This window comes from Ceratotherium simum, chromosome 25, assembly GCF_057802395.1.
Source record: "Ceratotherium simum simum isolate JZ-2026a chromosome 25, ASM5780239v1, whole genome shotgun sequence".
NCBI classification, from domain to species: Eukaryota; Metazoa; Chordata; class Mammalia; order Perissodactyla; family Rhinocerotidae; genus Ceratotherium; species Ceratotherium simum.
In genome coordinates this window covers 9,742,236-9,760,821 of record NC_141924.1, presented here as the reverse complement: position 1 = coordinate 9,760,821, position 18,586 = coordinate 9,742,236, and the positions used below count along the sequence as shown (strand labels likewise).

General features: G+C 38.8%; 1 protein-coding gene across 2 annotated transcripts in view; it reads right to left on the bottom strand.

The window, feature by feature from the left end:
* SLC25A17 (solute carrier family 25 member 17) overlaps window positions 1-18,586 on the bottom strand; it is an 80,698-nt gene that overhangs the window by 30,707 nt on the left and 31,405 nt on the right. For both annotated transcript variants that reach the window (XM_087448882.1, XM_004437891.3), the window contains exons 5-8: window positions 4,152-4,268; window positions 2,823-2,968; window positions 2,636-2,731; window positions 845-927 (exon numbers count right to left, since the gene is read on the bottom strand). In XM_087448882.1, the coding sequence (XP_087305008.1) occupies window positions 845-927; window positions 2,636-2,731; window positions 2,823-2,968; window positions 4,152-4,268 (442 nt within the window). The remainder of the gene's footprint in view (window positions 1-844; window positions 928-2,635; window positions 2,732-2,822; window positions 2,969-4,151; window positions 4,269-18,586) is intronic.

Sequence of the window (18,586 nt, the reverse complement as noted above, 5' to 3'; positions counted from 1 at the left end):
AAATGCCAAACTGCTTTCCAAAGTGGATGTACCATTCTATACTCCCACTAATAGCATAGGAAAGTTCTAGTTGCTCCACATTCTTGCCAACACTTGGTATGGTGAGCATTTACTTTTTACTTTATGTCAATTCTTTATCTTTGATTTTATTTTTTATTCCAAGCATATTCTTTTTATAATAAATTTATTTATTTCCAAAACATCTTACATCTAGAAACAGTAATCAAGTTATAGCAGCTTTTGCTTCACAGGAGGCTCCTGACTTATCTGATGTCCCTAAGGGTCAGTTTAACCAGGGAGATGATGATAGTACCTGCCTATAGGGCTATTGTTAGGATTAAGTGAGATTACCCATGTAAAGTATTGAGTTCATTGTCTGCCACAAAACACACACTCAAAAATGTTAGCTACTCTTATCATCGTTTTCACTGTTGTCATCATTATGATGATAACTGTATTAGTCTCCCCACTCCCCCCTCCCTTTCCCATTATGACTACTGCTCTATAATGTCTGCCTATTTCTACCTACAAGAAAGGTCACAGTGATGGAAGCACCACTCAGGCAGAACGGTCTCTATATTAAATTATACAAGGGCTCCTTTCTAAAGGAGTTCTGCATATTTAACTAACAAAGAATAAGGACCTGAACTTTTCCGTAATTTCCCAAAATGCTGTCATATTGCACTAAGTCCCTAAAATGAGAAATGTCTGAGCACAGCATGCAAGGCAGAGGTTTCTAGGCGGCCACTGCCAAGGCAGTAGTGCAAGATAAGCAAATCCAACCACTCCCTGGCAGAGAAGGCTGCAAAAAGAGGACAGAATGTGAAGCACCTACAAAGCTCACCTTACTCGTTGGTGAAGAAGATAGAGAACATTACGAAGACTCCCCAATGTTCTGTTTTCTGGGTTTAGTCTGTGACGTCCGAACTACAGAAGAAGAAAAAAGATAAATAATTACTGTTTATTACTGTTTTTTTATCTTATAATTACTGTTTATTACTGCTTTTTTATCTTAATTTCTACCTGCAGAGCAAATTATGTTGGAGTAATGTCTTACAGCATATGGTAACAAAAGTATTCAATTAGTATGCAGATTTCATTAATCCTCTATTTTTCAATGAAATAGTGAACATAAGAAATACTTTTCAATGAAGCAAGCACAAGAATTTTCACTTCACAGAGAATTATGGGGAAAATTCTACCTCAAAAGAAAAAAAACATGCCCATGATTAAGATTGAAATATTGATGTATGGCTTAACTTCCAGTCCTTTACGAAGTTCTGATAAACGCTAATCAATTAGAACCTCTGCAGCCTAAGCTCTTCACATTACATGTTTACACTACAAAAGTGTCAAAATACATTTATTTAATGCTCCTGAATTCCTTTATATTAAGTACCAATTTTAAAATAGTACTTTAGTAAAATACTTTTAACAGAATGTAACAATATTTTTCAACTGAAATACTCCTTTCCCTACCACTCTCATTTTATCTATCAATAAGTCCTTTGAATTTTTTCTCCAAAACAGATCCCAAATCTGTCCACATCTTCTCTCTCCTCTCCACTGCTACCACCTTAGTCTAGGCCATCATCACCTCTCACCTATATTACTGAAAGGGCCTCCTACCTGACTGTCCCCCTTTTCTCTTAGCCTTCTGACCAATTAGTCACACAACAGCCCCAGTAATCTTGAAATTATAAATCAGATCACATTACTCCCTAGTTTAAAGCCCTTCAAAGGCTTCCCACTATGGTGAGAACAGAATCTAGTCCTCACCTATAGCCTCCCTGCTACTTTTCCAATCTCATCCTGAGCCACTCTCCAGCTATAGTGGCCTCCTTTCAGTTCCTAGGATTCACCAAACTCTTAGCACATCATGTTTCCCCTTCCTAGAACGCTCTTTGCATGCTTGGGTCCTTATCTTCCTTTAAGTCTTTTACATATGCCTCCTCAGAGAAGCCTATCCCCAATCATCCTATTTAAGAAGATCCCGACCATGCCTCTTTGAACTAAATCACAGACCGCTGTTCACTTCCTTTATAGCTCTTTTCTCAATTTGTAATTACCTATTTATTTTGTTTATTTACCTAACTTACTCTCTCCTCCATTATTTCCATGAGGGCAGGAATTAAGACTGTTTTATTCACCATGTGTACCCAGCTCCTCACAGAGTGGGTGCTTAACAAATATTTCAATGAATAAATAACTGAATAAATGAAAAACCAGAAATTTTAAAGTGCTTCAGAAAAGCTAAATCATTAATTCCTCCTGAGTAAACTAAAGGAATCCACCTCTGATTTTGTAAAGGATAATCTAAGCAAATCAACTTGAATGAGAAGGAAGCAAACTTATACTTTCCTGAATTCCTTAAAGAACCTTCCTCCACATTTGGGTTTTCTGGGACACTACGTTACCTAAGACAGTGCAAATGTAAACTTCGTTTCAAACCAAATAGGAAATCAACTGATACCCAGCTTGGTTAGCAGAGTATCAAACAAATGGAAAAATAGATGAAGAATGCTCTGGCCTACCAACTGACTACTTTATTGCTTTACTAACATTGCCTTTAACAGAGAAACCATGTATGTTGGAATGTTGTTTGATTAAGCACAGGGAGAACCCCAGCACTCACCCTCAGAATCGACTGTACCGTCTGCAAGGGATAGGTGACTGTGGTGGCAATTGCTTTGGCTACTGCACCAATGATGAACACATCCACAGAAGAAAGCTGGAAAGCAAAGAAAGAAAGAACCATATCAATCCAAACAACAAGAAAGTGTCAGAGATTATTATTTGCTGCTTTCAAAATCAGGGATTACCTTCATTCGTTTCTTTAAAAGCTGCCGCTTTAAACCTTCATAGAACATGAATTGGATGGCAGGATTGAAGACCAACAGCAAGGAGGGAAATGTGCCATTCCATAAAGCCAAGATTCCTTCATCTCGAATGATCTGGTGAAAAGCATCTAAGCAAGAAGAAATCAAGGGCTTTTGATGACAATCCCCTAACTAGAGAAGACAACGTGAATTATGTTCAAATGTACCCAGAACACAAACCATACGGTTCGATCAAGGTTTCCTTCTTGCAATGATATTTTAGGGGCAAGTTCATCAGTTAACTACTTTTTGATAATCATCAGACACTGACAGTCATCAAGTTATTGACAGACCAACTTCAATCACAGGCAACTCTTCCTGACAATCTGGGGTTAGAATGTCAAGTTTTCCTAAGTACTGGTCAACACCACGGGGAACTCTATATTACAGAGAATTGTGAACTGATAGCCATGTGTTTCACAATATAGTCCAGTATTACAAAAGATAAGATAGTTCCCTGGAGTCTATTATATGAGATTCAACTTATAAGAAAACCAATGTTCTCATTCCTAAGATGAAAACATGGGAAAGGAGGCCCTGGCAATTAAGCTCAAAGATATCAGATACTAAACTGGTATCTTTAGGGCCGGCCCCGTGGCTTAGCGGTTAAGTGCACGCGCTCCGCTACTGGCGGCCCGGGTTCGGATCCCGGGTGCACACCGAGGCACTGCTTCTCTGGCCATGCTGCGGCCATGTCCCACATACAGCAACTAGAAGGATGTGCAGCTATGACAGACAACTATCTACTGGGGCTTTGGGGGAAAAAAATAAATAAAATTATTTAAAAATAAATAAATAAATAAATAAACTGGTATCTTTATCCAGACAACACTAGAAAAAAAAAGTGTATTCACTCCCCTCCCACCTATACTCCATAGGAGCAGTTTACATCTCTACCCCTTGTCTTTGGCCTTGGCCTCACGACGCGCTTTGGCCAAGAGGATATTGGCAGACAAGATGCAAATAGGGGCTTGAAATAAGCTCGTATGATTGGGTCTGTGCTCTTGTGCTTTTGCCATCACCAAGAGAAGAATATGCTTAGGCTGGTGCCCAGAAGAAGATGAGAGACACGTGGAGCTGAGACTCCCAGGCTGGGGTCAGCCTAGATGCATCAAATCCCTGTCAACCCACAGACACATGGGCAAAACTAATGCTTGCTATTGGACATTGAGATTTGAGATTGTCTTTTATGTAGCATTATCGTGGCAATAAATTCCAGATACAAAGAGAAAAGAAAAGCCTTAAATAGGAACTCACCCAAGAGACACTTACCAATAATACCTTTGTAGTTGGTTGGTACAATATCTTCATTCCTAAATTTTGCCCCTTGCAGCTTTAGTCTGGTGTTTACTACCCAGAGTGGAGTTGTTAGCAACACATTCACCACTCCTTTAAAAAAAAAAGAGGGAGACACAAAGGGAAAGCAAAATGCAATCTTTTAAGCTTTGCTATCTTGTTAAAGCTACACATCAATGTTCCATATATACCTCTCCCACTGACCTACTTGGAGACCTGAGGTAAGGTGTCTCTCTGCGACAGGGTACAACACAAGCCACTACTGTTAGAAGCAATTCAGAAGCCTTGTTGATAGCAAAATGGCTGGCAGCAGTCTCTCTCCACAAGAGAAGAGTAATGAGTGTCCTCATTTGTATAACAGGAGGCAATCTATTTGTCAATTTATATAGCATACAAAGTAGCAATTTGATATAGTTTTAAATACAATTTTTAAATAACAGCTTTAAGAGAGGGGAAGTGGCTTATTGATCACATGCTAAGTCCATGACAGTATCAGATAAAACACACAATTTACAACTCTCATATAAATAGCTCACGTGGTTTTAAGTGAGTATGGATCTGGTACAATGGGTGATAGGTGGGAGACAGTTGTGATATTTGAAAGTGCTTCCACAGGGACTAGAGGCTCGTAGAAGAGTTCCTCATCACTTAGGGAATTAGGACAGGCAGGCAGCAAGCAGTAGTTACGCACTGTCACAAAACACCTCAAACAGCTTCACAAGCATCATGATCCTTACAAGCTTAAGGACGGGGATCTTGGTCCCCCAAGGTTGCCTTAGAGTGGAACAATACAATGAGCCAGGTGCTTCTTTTTTGAAAACACATGATCCCAATTTAACACCATCTTGAGATATTAAAATATTCCTCATCAGTCCTGAAATGATTAAAACAAACAAACAAACAAAAAACCAGACAGAGTTGTAACAAAGTGCCTGACACACAGGGTATACCTTATAAATATTTGTTAAATAAATATTGAACAAACGAACCAATGAACAAACTCAGCAAACCACCACACATCAAAGTATCTGGCTCTAGCCATGCTCTGAAGAACCAAGAGGCACAATCCTAAGGAAGAGAAATCTTTTCTAAAAGTCATTTAAACACAGAAGGAGAAAGAATGTCTCGATTTAAGGTACCTTAAAACATACTATACAGAAAACACAGTCTAGCCAAGGATAAGCTTGGTAAAATAGCCAAGAGATTAAAATTCTATTTTTTCATTTGTTGCACAGTTGCAAAGGTAAGATACTTTGCTATGCCTCTCTTAGGAACATTAATGACAAAACATTTCTCAAAATAAAAGACATTATCAACTAATTTTATGAGCTGTATTTGTTATATTTTTATAGAGTCATATAATACCAAGAAGTCATCTTTAGTTATGACTGAATATATTCATACAATGTCACTTAGGCATTGATCATAATCTGATAAAGTCTTACCTAGAGACTCTTGCTAGTCTCATGTTTAAAAAGTGCCAGTGCCCAAGAGGCCAAGATAGAATAATATCAATACAAGCCCATTTGCCTAGACTTTATTCCCATTTTAATGCAAGGTATACATCACTTAGAAAAATCAACAGCCAGAAAAATCAGACTAGAAAGTGCTACTGAGCAGTCCACTGCATTTTTTTTTAAGATAAAGAAAAGAAGAGAGCTTAGAACCAGAGATCACAAGCTTCTGTGGATACTGTAAACAGGCACAGTGTATATACCTTTCTAAACAAATGAAACAGACTGAACATTAAATAAATCCTTTAGAAACTGAAATTCCCTTCATGTTCTATTTAAGAGGTAGGCACACACAAAACATTTCAGAGGTAATGCAGCCAAGATTAAGATTTAACCATTATTTAAAATTCTGTTTTCATAATCCCCATAATTAACATGAGCTGAAAGACTGAGAAGACTCTCAGGACAATCTCAAGTACAAAAATGTACTACATCATTTAAAGAACAGGGTATAAAGTCCTTGTAAAAACATTTTGTATTTCAAAGCTTTTTATTTGAGAAGTTTAAGTACTTTGTTCATCCTCTAAGCCAAAATAGATAGAGAGGTATTTTTTAACCACTATAATTTTATGAGTTCTGGGAAAAGACACTCAAAATACTTGAGGATCCAAAACTTTAGTAAAAACTTGTAACCTATATAAGTAAGCAAAGGAAAACATTCCACAGAGGAAAAACAAGCTATAAACGGTCATGATGAGCGATTTCAAAATCTTACTAACGCACGACGGATATGGCTGAAGGATAAAGAAAGCTGTCTGCTTATTTATGAGCCTGTGTAGAAAATTCTTCTGCCAGTTCCAAGCTGTGGCTGTTACTTTGGCTCTAAGATGGGAATACTAATACTTTATCTACTCAAGGACAGGAAATTGTTTTTCTTCCAATTTGAATAATTCTATTTTCTTTCTCTTTTCTTCTTTTGTAAAAAATCATTTACAAGAAAACAGAACCAAAATTAAGAGATGAAGAACAGTTACTGAACACACTCACTAAAATTATTCACTGATTCAAAGAAGAATTGGAACATAGCTATTTACTTTTGAAATCCTGAAAACAAATAGTTTTATCAGTAGTGAGTTGTAGTATGCTAACCGGGTATGCACTTCTGGGAAATATGTGCAACGACCACTGATACAAGAAAAAGGCAGATCAAGGCCACAAAACTAACCATTTGGCTCCCTATGAAGGAATGCAACTTGATACACAACAGGAACAAATCTGCCTTACCAGATTTAAGGCCTAAGGGCAGTAAATTAATTTGAACTGTCACAATAATAACACCATTGGCATTCAAAAAGAGTTACTGGTAAAAAAATCCCAATTTCATAAAAATGGCAAGTATCTTCTTAAGTTATCTGTAAGATTCTGTTTCTAAATTCTTCCACAAGGTATTAAGCTATTTGTGCTTTTTTCTGTGAAAATACAATAAATAATAATAAATTTCTAAGTTTCAAGCAGAACCTGAATAACAATAATGCTGCTCTTAGTTCTCCTTGGAGATAATGAAACTTATTTCAACAGAGATAATACAATGACAAGGCTGACAGCAGGAAGAGAAAAAGCTAATTATTATAAAAGCTAATTATTGTAAGAATGTGTAGATACTAAGATATAAAAACATGTTATGAGTAGAAGTTTAAAACTCACAAAAGTAACTTCCAAGGGATTTCCTACCCTCAGAAAAGAGAGGACCCATAATCAGAAAATCTCAAAACTATAAAGGACGGTAAAATTCATTTGACCAAGAGTCTCTCAACTGTGACACTACTGACATTTTGGGCTGGATACTTCTGTTTGGGGTGGAGCAGGAAGGGGTGCTATTGTGCTGGATGTTCAGCAGTATCCCTGGTCTCTACCCAGTATATGCTAGTAGCACCTCCCAGCTGTGACAACCAAAACTATCTCCAGATATTACCATACATTCCCTGTGGGTCAAAATCAGCCTCAGTTGAGAACCACTGATCTAACCCAATCACTAAGTTATCATTCACTTTATTTTTGAAAATCTCAAAAGACAGAAATTCACTCTCACTCCAATGGCCTATTTTTTCCAAGAGCTGTTAGAAATTTTATTTTTATTGATATTAACTTTACCTTCTAAAGCAACTGGAAAAATATATGAAATTAGCTAGTAGATGTTTGTTTTTTTTTGTTTTGTTTTGGTAAGGAAGATTAGCCCTGAGCTAACACCTGTTGCCAATCCTCCTCTTTTTTTGCTGAGGAAGACTGACCCTGGGCTAACATCCATGCCCATCTTCCTCTACTTTATACGTGGGATGCCTGCCATGGCATGGCTTGATAAGTAGTGCGTAGGTCCGTGCCCAGGATCTGAACCTGTGAATCTTGAGCCGCCGAAGCAGAGCACGCGAACTTAACCACTACGCCACCAAGCCGGCCCCAGCTGGTAGATGTTTTTTACCTGAGGTATATATTAGCAATTCTGAAATGACTTTATGTGTATTTTAGGATAAGTAAATATACTGTGATCCTGGCCCAATTCCTTTGGGTAATATAGAACAAGTATAGTCCCTCTTCCACAAGTCATTTGTCCATGGTCTGCTCATCAAATATATACTGTGTCTAGTATGTGATAAGCCCTGTTCCAGGTGCTGACGATACAGCAGTAAATAAAAATGAAAATCCCTGTCCTCAGGAAGCTTACACTCTAATGGTGTAAGACAAAGTAAATAAGTAAAATACATAGTATGTTAGAGGATAAGAGTTAAGGAGAAAATTTAAGCAGAGGAGACAGAGTATTGGGAGTAGAAGGGGGTACTATTTTAGATATTGTGGCCATTTAGGGAAAGACCTTAAAGGAGGTGACGGAGTGAACCATGCAGTTACCAGGCAGAGGGAACAGCAGGTACAGGCCCTGAGGCAGAGGTATGCCAGGAGTGTTCCGGAAGATGAGGCCAGTGTGACGGCAGTGGTGTAACTGAAGAGAAGAATAGGAGGGCGAGGTCATACAGGCCTTTGTAGGACAAGGTGAGAACTCGAGCTTTCACTCTGAATGAGATGGGAAGCAACTGGAGGGCTTTGAACAGAGAAATAATATGATCTCACTTATGTTTTAACAAGAACACAGATTGAAGGGGACAAAGGAGGAAGCAGGACATCAGTTAGGAGGCTCAGAAGATAATCCAGGCAAGATTTGATGGTGATTTGGACTTGGGTGGTAATGCAGACAAGTGGTTGAATTCCAGATACCATATGAAGAAAGAGGCAATAGGATGTGCTCATAGATTGGAGGCAGGGTCAGAGAGAGAGAGAGTCAATTCAGGATTTTTGGTAGGGCAACTAGAAGACTAGAGTTGCCACTTAGTAAGATGGAGATTATAGGAGGAGCAGTCCTTTAAATTTAATTCATTTGTTCAATATTTATGTATGTATGTATTTATTTTTTTAACATGTTTATTTATTTATTTTTTTTGTGAGGAAGATCAGCCCCGAGCTAACATCCGTGCCAATCCTCCTCTTTTTGCTGAGGAAGACTGGCCCTGGGCTAACATCCGTGCCCATCTTCCTCCACTTTATATGGGACGCAGCCACAGCATGGCCTGACAAGTGGTGCATCGGTGCACGCCCGGGATCTTAACCACTATGCCACGGGGCCGGCCCCCATTTGTTCAATATTTAATCAGCACTTTCTATGTACCAGGCACTGTGTAAAACACCGGGGATGCAGAGATAAAATGTAATCTCTGCCTTTAAGGAGTTCACTGTCTGGTAGAAGATAAAGACAAATATGCAGACTATTATTATACAGGAGAGTAAGCACTGATAGAGGTATATACTATGTTGGAGCACAGAGGATGGGCACCTAATTCACAATGAAACCTGGGGTGGTGGGTATGGGAAACAGGGCAGGCTTCCTGAAGAGGAGGTAGCTTGAGCTGAGAATAAAAGGATGAATAGGAGTTAATAAGATGAAAAAAGCAGTAAGACTGTTTCAGACAGCCAATGAAATATGCAATAAGAATGTTTCAGACAGACAACAGTAGCTGTAGAGGAATGGAGTTACCAAATGTCTTGGTACATTCAAGGAATTACAGTTTGGCATGAGAGGATGGGAACAGTAAAGATCAAGCTAGAGAGGTAAGGAGTATCAAGGCGGATCTTGTATGTTAGGCTCTTATCCTGTATACGGTGGGGGCCTCGTATGCTGAGGGTTCCCTGACTTTGCCCTATATGTGAGTGGCAGCCATTGACGGGTTTGAAGCTGGGGATAACCTAACTAGATTTGGGTTTCAGAACAGCAGTTCTCAACCATCTCTGACAAGATATGTAACAGATGATGTTCACAACTGACACAGACCCATCTGCTCTCCCTGCATGTCAACTGTAATTCCACCCTTTTCTCACACATTCAAGAAAACATTTCAGAATGTAAGTGAATTAGAATGATATTATTACAGTGGGATCTCTTTTAACCACCTCCACATAATGCACTCACGAGACCCACCCATGTTCCTCTTTCCCTTTATAAGACATACTGACAGATGCTCATGGCACACCAAATACCTGCGGCTAGTAGGCTACTCTCTGGTATGCCCATGCTTGTCTACTTTCATCCCACTGGGTTTCACCCTTACCAAGAGCTTATTACGTCTTTTCTCAAATCTACTTATGTCAGTTGTATCAGTTACAGTAGGAAAGCATTACAGGTATGGGTTATGTAAGGAAAAAACCACAAACTCTCATCAGTGAAAAGATATGCCTTGGCCAAACATCAAAAAATTGAAGAAGTATATATTCATACATCTTAAGTTAAAATACCTAAGGTAAGTAGGCTATTTATGATATTCTGTCAACTGACTTTTTAAAACTAACTGCCCTACTATACCAGTCTAGCTGTGTTAGTTATGGGGGAATCTACTGTAACTATACACTGTGTAAGTCAGAAAGGAAACGAGCAGAGCACAGTGAGAGAGATGAACAAGCGGTGGTGTGTACCTGGTGGATAATGGGATGTCATATACAGCAAATAAACAGCTTTGGACAATAAAAAGGAAAAGATTTCAGCCTATATTTCATGAATTAGTAGTTTCATGGAAAGTTATATGAGTTAGTCCCTGACAGTGAATCATAACCTTTTAAATGTAAATACATATTAAACTATAGTAAGGTAAAATGTATTAAAATCAAGGTACTACAAATACTTAACCTCAAGTATAAAAGATCATACTAGATTGCCTTTTGCTGCAATTATGTAAAAAAGGTTCCTTCTGTACAGGATAACTTTGGATCTATTCTGATTTTTTTCCAAGTGAACAAATATCAAACCTGAGTTCTTTGAGTTATGACACCGAAAACTACTCTTCTAGAAAGGCTACTCAGGCAGGACTATGCAAAGTGGGTTAGTGAGGAAGACCTCAGAGGCAAGGAGATGAGAATAGAGCAATGGTCCAGGTGAGAGATGATGGCACTTGATTTTGGGAAATGGCTATGGATATGGAGAAGAGGGAATGAATTCAAGAGATATTTAGGAGACAGACTGATGGTCCTTGATAACCAAGCAGATGTAGAGGGTGAGAGAGCACCCTCTGTGATGACTCCCAGATTTCTATCCTGAGTTACTTATCTACAACTATTCATCCCTTTCCTCAGAGAATGAAATCCTGTGTGTTATACTCTTTATGTGAAAGTTGGTCTGGTGAAGAGTCGAGGGGTGAAGGTAGTCAAAAGGTACAAACTTCCAGTTATAAAATAAATAAGTCATTGGGATGTAATGTACAGCATGGTGACTATAGTTAATAATACTGTACCGTATATCTGAAAGTTGCTGAGAGAGTAAATCTTAAAAGTTCTCACCTCAAGAAAAAAAATTGTTAACTATTGTGAGGTAATGGATGTTAATTAGAATTATTGTGGTGATCATTTTGCAGTATATACAAATATTGAATTATGTTGTATACCTGAAACTAAGATAATGTTATATGTCAATTATATCTCAGTTAAAAAAGAAAAAGAAAGCTGGCCCAAGTGAAAGTTAATTATATCAAAATCAACCTAAGACTAAAATGAGAGTATTAAGCAGGTAACAGGCTCAAAGACCAAACTAAAAAACAGCAGTGGTCTCATATAGGTGAGGAGGAGAACTTTGGGGCCATGAATACTCCTGGCATGTAACTGTTTTTCAATCAAATAACTTTAATTTCAAATGGACATTTACATTATTCAAATGTGTGGCTCCCAAATTAGTAATTTTTCAAAGAATATATCAAAAAGTGGTTCCACAAAATACTAACACTAAACGTGCAACATTTAAATCAATTTAGTTACAGGGGCCGGCCTGGTGGCACAAGCGCTTACGTGTGTGCGCTCCGATGCCGCGGCCTGGGGTTCGCCGGTTCGGATCCCGAGCGCACTGCTTGGCAAGCCATGCTGTGGTGGCGTCCCATATAAAATGGAGGAAGATGGGCACGGATGTTAGCCCAGGGCCAGCCTTCCTCAAGAAAAAAAAAAGAGGAGGATTGGCAGATGTTAGCACAGGGTTGATCTCCTCACAAAAAAACAAAAGAAACAAACAAAAAAAAGTCACTCTCCTGAAGTGACTTAGTATAAGGAAATAGGAGGCTATCAGATAATGGACTATCTCATACACAAGATTTTTTGCCCAAACCTCAAGGTAACCACTAAACAAATAATCAAAGCAAAACCACATATGATAAACAAAGAGAAAACTAGAAGAGTCATAAGACAGAACAACCAAACTGAATTGGCAGTCCAAAACAAACGGGACAAGAAACAAAGGAAATGCAAAAGAACCAGAAAATAAGTGACAAAACAGCAACATTAAGCCCTCATATATCAATAATTACCCTAAATGTAAATGGATTGAACTCTCCAATCAAAAGATACAGAGTGGCAGGATGGATTAAAAAGCAAGACCCAACAATATGCTGCCTTCAGGAAACACATCTTAGCACTAAAGACAAGCACAGGCTCAGAGTGAAAGGATGGAAGACAATACTCCAAGCTAATGGCAAACAAAAGAAAGCAGGTGTTGCCATACTCATATCAGACAAAGTAGACTTCAAGATAAAACAGGTTAGGAGAGACAAAGAAGGGAAATATATAATGACAAAAGGGACACTACATCAAGAAGACATATCACTTATAAATATATATGCACCCAACATAGGAGCACCAATGTACATAAAGCAACTGTTAACAAACCTAAAAGGAGAAATCAACAACAACCCAATAATAGTAGGGGATCTTAACACCCCACTTACAGCAATGGATAGATCATCCAGACAAAAAGTTAATAAAGAAATAGTAGACTTAAATGAAAAACTGGACAAGATGGACCTAGTAGACATATACAGAGCACTCCATCCAAAAACAGCTGACTACACATTCTTCTCAAGCGCGCATGGAACATTCTCTAGGATAGACCATATGTTGGGAAACAAAGCAAGCCTCAATAAATTTAAGAAGATTGAAATCATAACAAGCATCTTTTCAGACCATAAGGCTATGAAACTGGAAATGAACCATGAAAAAAAACTGGGAAAGTGACAAAAATGTGGAGATTAAACAACATGCTACTGAACAACCAATGGATCATTGATGAAATTAAAGGAGAAATCAAAAACTATCTGGAAACAAACGAAAATGATAACATGCCATATCAAACCATATGGGATGCAGCAAAAGCGGTCCTGAGAGGGAAACTCATAGCGATACAAGCCCACCTTAACAAACAAGAAAAAGCCCTAATAGGCAACCTTAAATTACACCTAACAGAACTAGAAAAAGAAGAACAAACAAAGCCCAAAGCCAGCAGAAGGAGAGAAATAATAAAAATCAGAGCAGAAATAAATGATATTGAGACCAAAAAACAGTAGAAAGGATTAATGAAACAAAGAGTTGGTTCTTCGAGAAGATAAACAAAATCGACAAACCCTTAGCCAGGCTTACTAAGAAAAAAAGAGAAAAGGCTCAAGTAAATAAAATTAGAAATGAAAGAGGAGAAATTACAACGGATACCATGGAAATACAGAGGATTCTAAGAGAATACTATGAGAAATTATATGCCAACAAATTGGACAATCTAGAAGAAATGGATAAATTCTTAGACTTATACAACCTCCCAAAATTGAACCAAGAAGAAATGGAGAATCTGAATAGACCAATAACAAGTAAAGAGATTGAAATAGTAATCAAAAACCTCCCAAAAAATAAAAGTCCAGGACCAGATGGCTTCTCCAGTGAATTTTACCAAACATTCAAAGAAGATTTAATATCCATCCTCCTCAAACTATTCCAAAAAATAGAGGAAGATGGAACACTTCCTAAATCATTCTATGAGGCCAACATCACCCTGATACCAAAACCAGACAAAGACAATACAAAGAAAGAAAATTACAGGCCCATATCGCTGATGACCATTGATGCAAAAATCCTCAACAAAATATTGGCAAACCGAATACAACAATACATTAAAAAGATCATACACCATGATCAAGTGGGATTTATACCAGGGACGCAGGGATGGTTCAACATCCGCAAATCAATCAACGTGATACATCACATCAACAAAACAAAGAATAAAAACCACATGATCATCTCAATAGACGCAGAGAAGGCATTTGACAAGATACAACATCCATTTATGATAAAAACTCTCAATAAAATGGGAATAGAAGGAAAGTACCTCAACATAATAAAGGCCATATATGACAAACCCACAGCTAACATCATACTCAACGGGAAAGACTGAAAGCCATTCCTCTGAGAACAGGAACGAGGCAGGGCTGCCCACTCTCACCACTCCTGTTCAACATAGTACTGGAGGTTTTGGCCAGAGCAATTAGGCAAGAAAAAGGAATAAAAGGAATCCAAATAGGTAACGAAGAAGTGAAACTCTCACTATTTGCAGATGACATGATTGTATATATAGAAAACCCTAAAGAATCTGTTGGAAAACTATTAGAAACAATCAACAACTACAGCAAAGTTGCAGGGTACAAAATCAATCTACAAAAATCAGTTGCATTTCTATATGCTAATAATGAACTAACAGAAAGAGAGCTCAAAAGATAATACCATTTACAATTGCATCAAAAAGAATAAAATACCTAGGAATAAATCTTACCAAGGAGGTGAAGGACCTATACAATGAGAACTACAAGACATTATTGAGGGAAATCCATGATGACATAAAGAAATGGAAAGATATCCCATGCACGTGGATTGGAAGAATAAACATAGTCAAAATGTCTATATTACCTAAAGCAATCTACAGATTCAATGCAATCCCAATCAGAATCCCAATGACATTCTTCACAGAAATAGAAAAAGAATACTAAAATTTATATGGGGCAACAAAAGACCCCTAATAGCTAAAGAAATCCTAAAGAAAAAGAACAAAGCAGGAGGCATCACAATCCCTGACTTGAAAACATACTACAAAGCAATAGTAATCAAAACAGCATGGTACTGGTACAAAAACAGACACACAGATCAATGGAACAGAACTGAAAGCCCAGAAATAAAACCACACATATACAGACAGCTAATTTTCGACAAAGGTGCTAAGAACATGCAATGGAGAAAGGAAAGTCTCTTCAATAAATGGTGTTGGGAAAACTGGACAGCCACATGCAAAAGAATGAAAGTGGACCATGTGCTATCGCCATTCACAAAAATTAACTCAAAATGGATCAAAGACCTGAAGGTGAGACCTGAAACTATAAAACTCATAGAAGAAAATATAGGCAACACACTATTTGACATTGGTTTTAAAGGAATCTTTTCGGATGACATGCCTACCCAGACTAGGGAAACTAAAGAAAAAATAAACAAGTGGGACTTTATCAGATTAAAGAGCTTTTATAAGACAAATGAAACCAGAATCAAGATGAACAAACAACCAACCAGCTGGGAGAGAATATTTGCAAAACATACATCTGACAAGGGGTTGATCTCCATAATATATAAAGAACTCACATAATTGAACAACAAAAAAACAAACAACCCGATCAAAAAATGGGCAGAGGAAATGAACAGACACTTCTCCAAGGAAGATATACAGATGGCCAATAGGCACATGAAAAGATGCTCAACATCACTAATCATCAGGGAAATGCAAATCAAAACAACACTAAGATACCACCTCACGCCTGTTAGAATGGCTATAATCACCAAGACAAAAAACAACAAATGTTGGAGAGGATGTGGAGAAACAGGAACCCTCATACACAGCTGGTGGGAATGCAAATTGGTGCAGCCTCTATGGAAAACGGTATGGAGATTCCTCAAAGAATTAAAAATAGAGATGCCCTATGATCCAGCCATCCCACTACTGGGAATCTATCCAACGCACCTGAAATCAACAATCCAAAGAGGCTTATGCACCCCTATGTTCATTGCAGCATTATTCACCATAGCCAAGAAGTGGAAGCAACCTAAGTGTCCCTCGACTCACGACTGGATTAAGAAAATGTGGTACATATATACAATGGAATACTACTCAGCTATAAAAAAAGACAAAATTGTCCCATTTGCAACAACATGGATGGGCCTGGAGCGTATTATGTTAAGTGAAATAAGCCAGAAAGAGAAAGACAAACACTGTATGATCTCACTCATATGTGGAATATAAACCAACACATGGACAGAGAAAACTGGACTGTGGTTACCAGGGCAGTGGGGGTGGGGGGTGGGCACAAGGGGTGAAGGGAGTCATATATGTGGTGATGGACAAACAAAAATGTACAACCCAAAATTTCACAATGTTAGAAACCATTGGGGCCGGCCCAGTGGCGCAAGCGGTTAAGTGCGCGCGCTCCGCTGCGGCGGCCCGGGGTTCGCTGGTTCGGATCCCGGGCGCGCACCGATGCACTGCTTGGCAAGCCATGCTGTGGCGGCGTCCCATATAAAGTTGAGGAAGATGGGCACAGATGTTAGCCCAGGGCCAGTCTTCCTCAGCAAAAAAAGAGGAGGATTGGCGGATGTTAGCACAGGGCTGATCTCCTCACAAAAAAAAAAATACTTTCTTTAGGGCCGGCCCTGTGGCTTGGTGGTTAAGTGCGCGCGCTGCGATGCTGGTGGCCCGGGTTCGGATCCCGGGTGCGCATCGAGGCACCGCTTCTCCGTTCATCCTGAGGCCGAGTCCCACATACAGCAACTAGAAGGATGTGCAGCTGCGACATACAACTATCCACTGGGGCTTTGGGGGGAAAAAATAAAATAAATAAAAATCTTTAGAAACCATTAAAACATCAATTAAAAAAAAAAAAAAGTCATTCTCCCTGGGCTGGCCCCGTGGCTTAGTGGTTAAGTGCACGCGCTCTGCTACTGGCGGCCTGGGTTTGGATCCCGGGCGCGCACCGACGCACCGCTTCTCCAGCCATGCTGAGGCCACATCCCACATACAGCAACTAGAAAGATGTGCAACTATGACATACAACTATCTACTGGGGCTTTGGGGAAAAAAAAGAAAAAATAAATTTAGTTAGAGACTAAAATGGATGAACACAAAAAATCATACGAAATAGATCTACTTTCTTTCTGTCTCTTTACTAAAACCCTAATTCAACAAATATTTTGTTCATTCAGCAAATATTTACTAAGCATCTACTACATGCTAAGAATTATTCTCTGGGAATATAGCAAGTGAGGGGAAGGGTGTATATATATATACAGTCATGTGTCGCTTAACAACAGGGATACGTTCTGAGAGATCATGGTTAAGCGATTTCATCACTGTGCAAACATCATAGAGTGTACCTACACAAACCTAGATGGTATAGCCTACTACACACCTGGGCTATAGGGTACTAACCTTATGGGACCATCACCATGTATGTGGTCCTTTGTTGACTGAAACATTGTTATACAGCACACGATTGTAGTCCATAAGAGCAGGTATCATAAGAGCAGATATCATACATAATGTATACATATCTTACATATAATTACAATTCATGTAACAATTCATGTTCATACATATATCATTCATATGAACATATACATATATATGAAGGATACCCGCTCTTATGGAGCTTACATTCACTAAGTAGAGACAGACAGTAATCAAATATTCACAATGGCTCCCCAGCGCTTCTTAAGTCTCAGATGACAATGATCCTTCTAAAATCTGGCTCCTACTCACCTCTCTAATCTTATTGCTCATGTTCCTATAGTCACTTCAGTCACTAAATAAGTTTAACTAACTGTTCTAAATATGGCCCTGCATTTTCTCAATTCCCTACCATTCCCTCCATTGGGAAACCGTTGCCACTCATCTACAGATATTACTAATCCTGCTAAGGCCCAGCTCAAGAGCCACTGCTTTCTACAAGCAGATACCTCCCAGCTAAAAGTGACCTCTCTTCCTCCTATGAACCCCTAAAGCACTAACAACTATTGTGATACCAACTATACTGGGCTGTGCACTAAACTATCTTTGTCATCTCTGACTAAACGCTTTCATACTCAGGGCGTGCTTCACGGGTGTGCAACCCATCTTGTGCTTGGTTTAATGCTTTGGTGTCAGCTATCTTGAAATGCTTAATGAATTGTGAACAAGTAGTCCTACATTTTCAATTTGTACTAGAAATTATGTGAATTATGTAGCCAGCCTGTTCATGTTAAACATCTCATGTGAACCTCAGTCAAAAAAAATCATGAAAAGTAAGCAGGGAAGGTATTGTAATGCTCATTTTTTAAAAAAGAGACCTTAACTTCCATAAATTCTGGGTACAGGCTGCTAAACAGGGATAACTGATCCTCTCTCGATTAAAAAGATAAAAGTAAGCCAAGTTGGGGCCGGCCTGGTTGGCACAGTGGTTAAGTTTGCGTGCTCCCCTTCAGCGGCCTGAGGTTTACAGGTTTGTATCCCGGGCGCGGACCGATGCACCACTCATCAGTGGCCATGCTGTGGCGGCA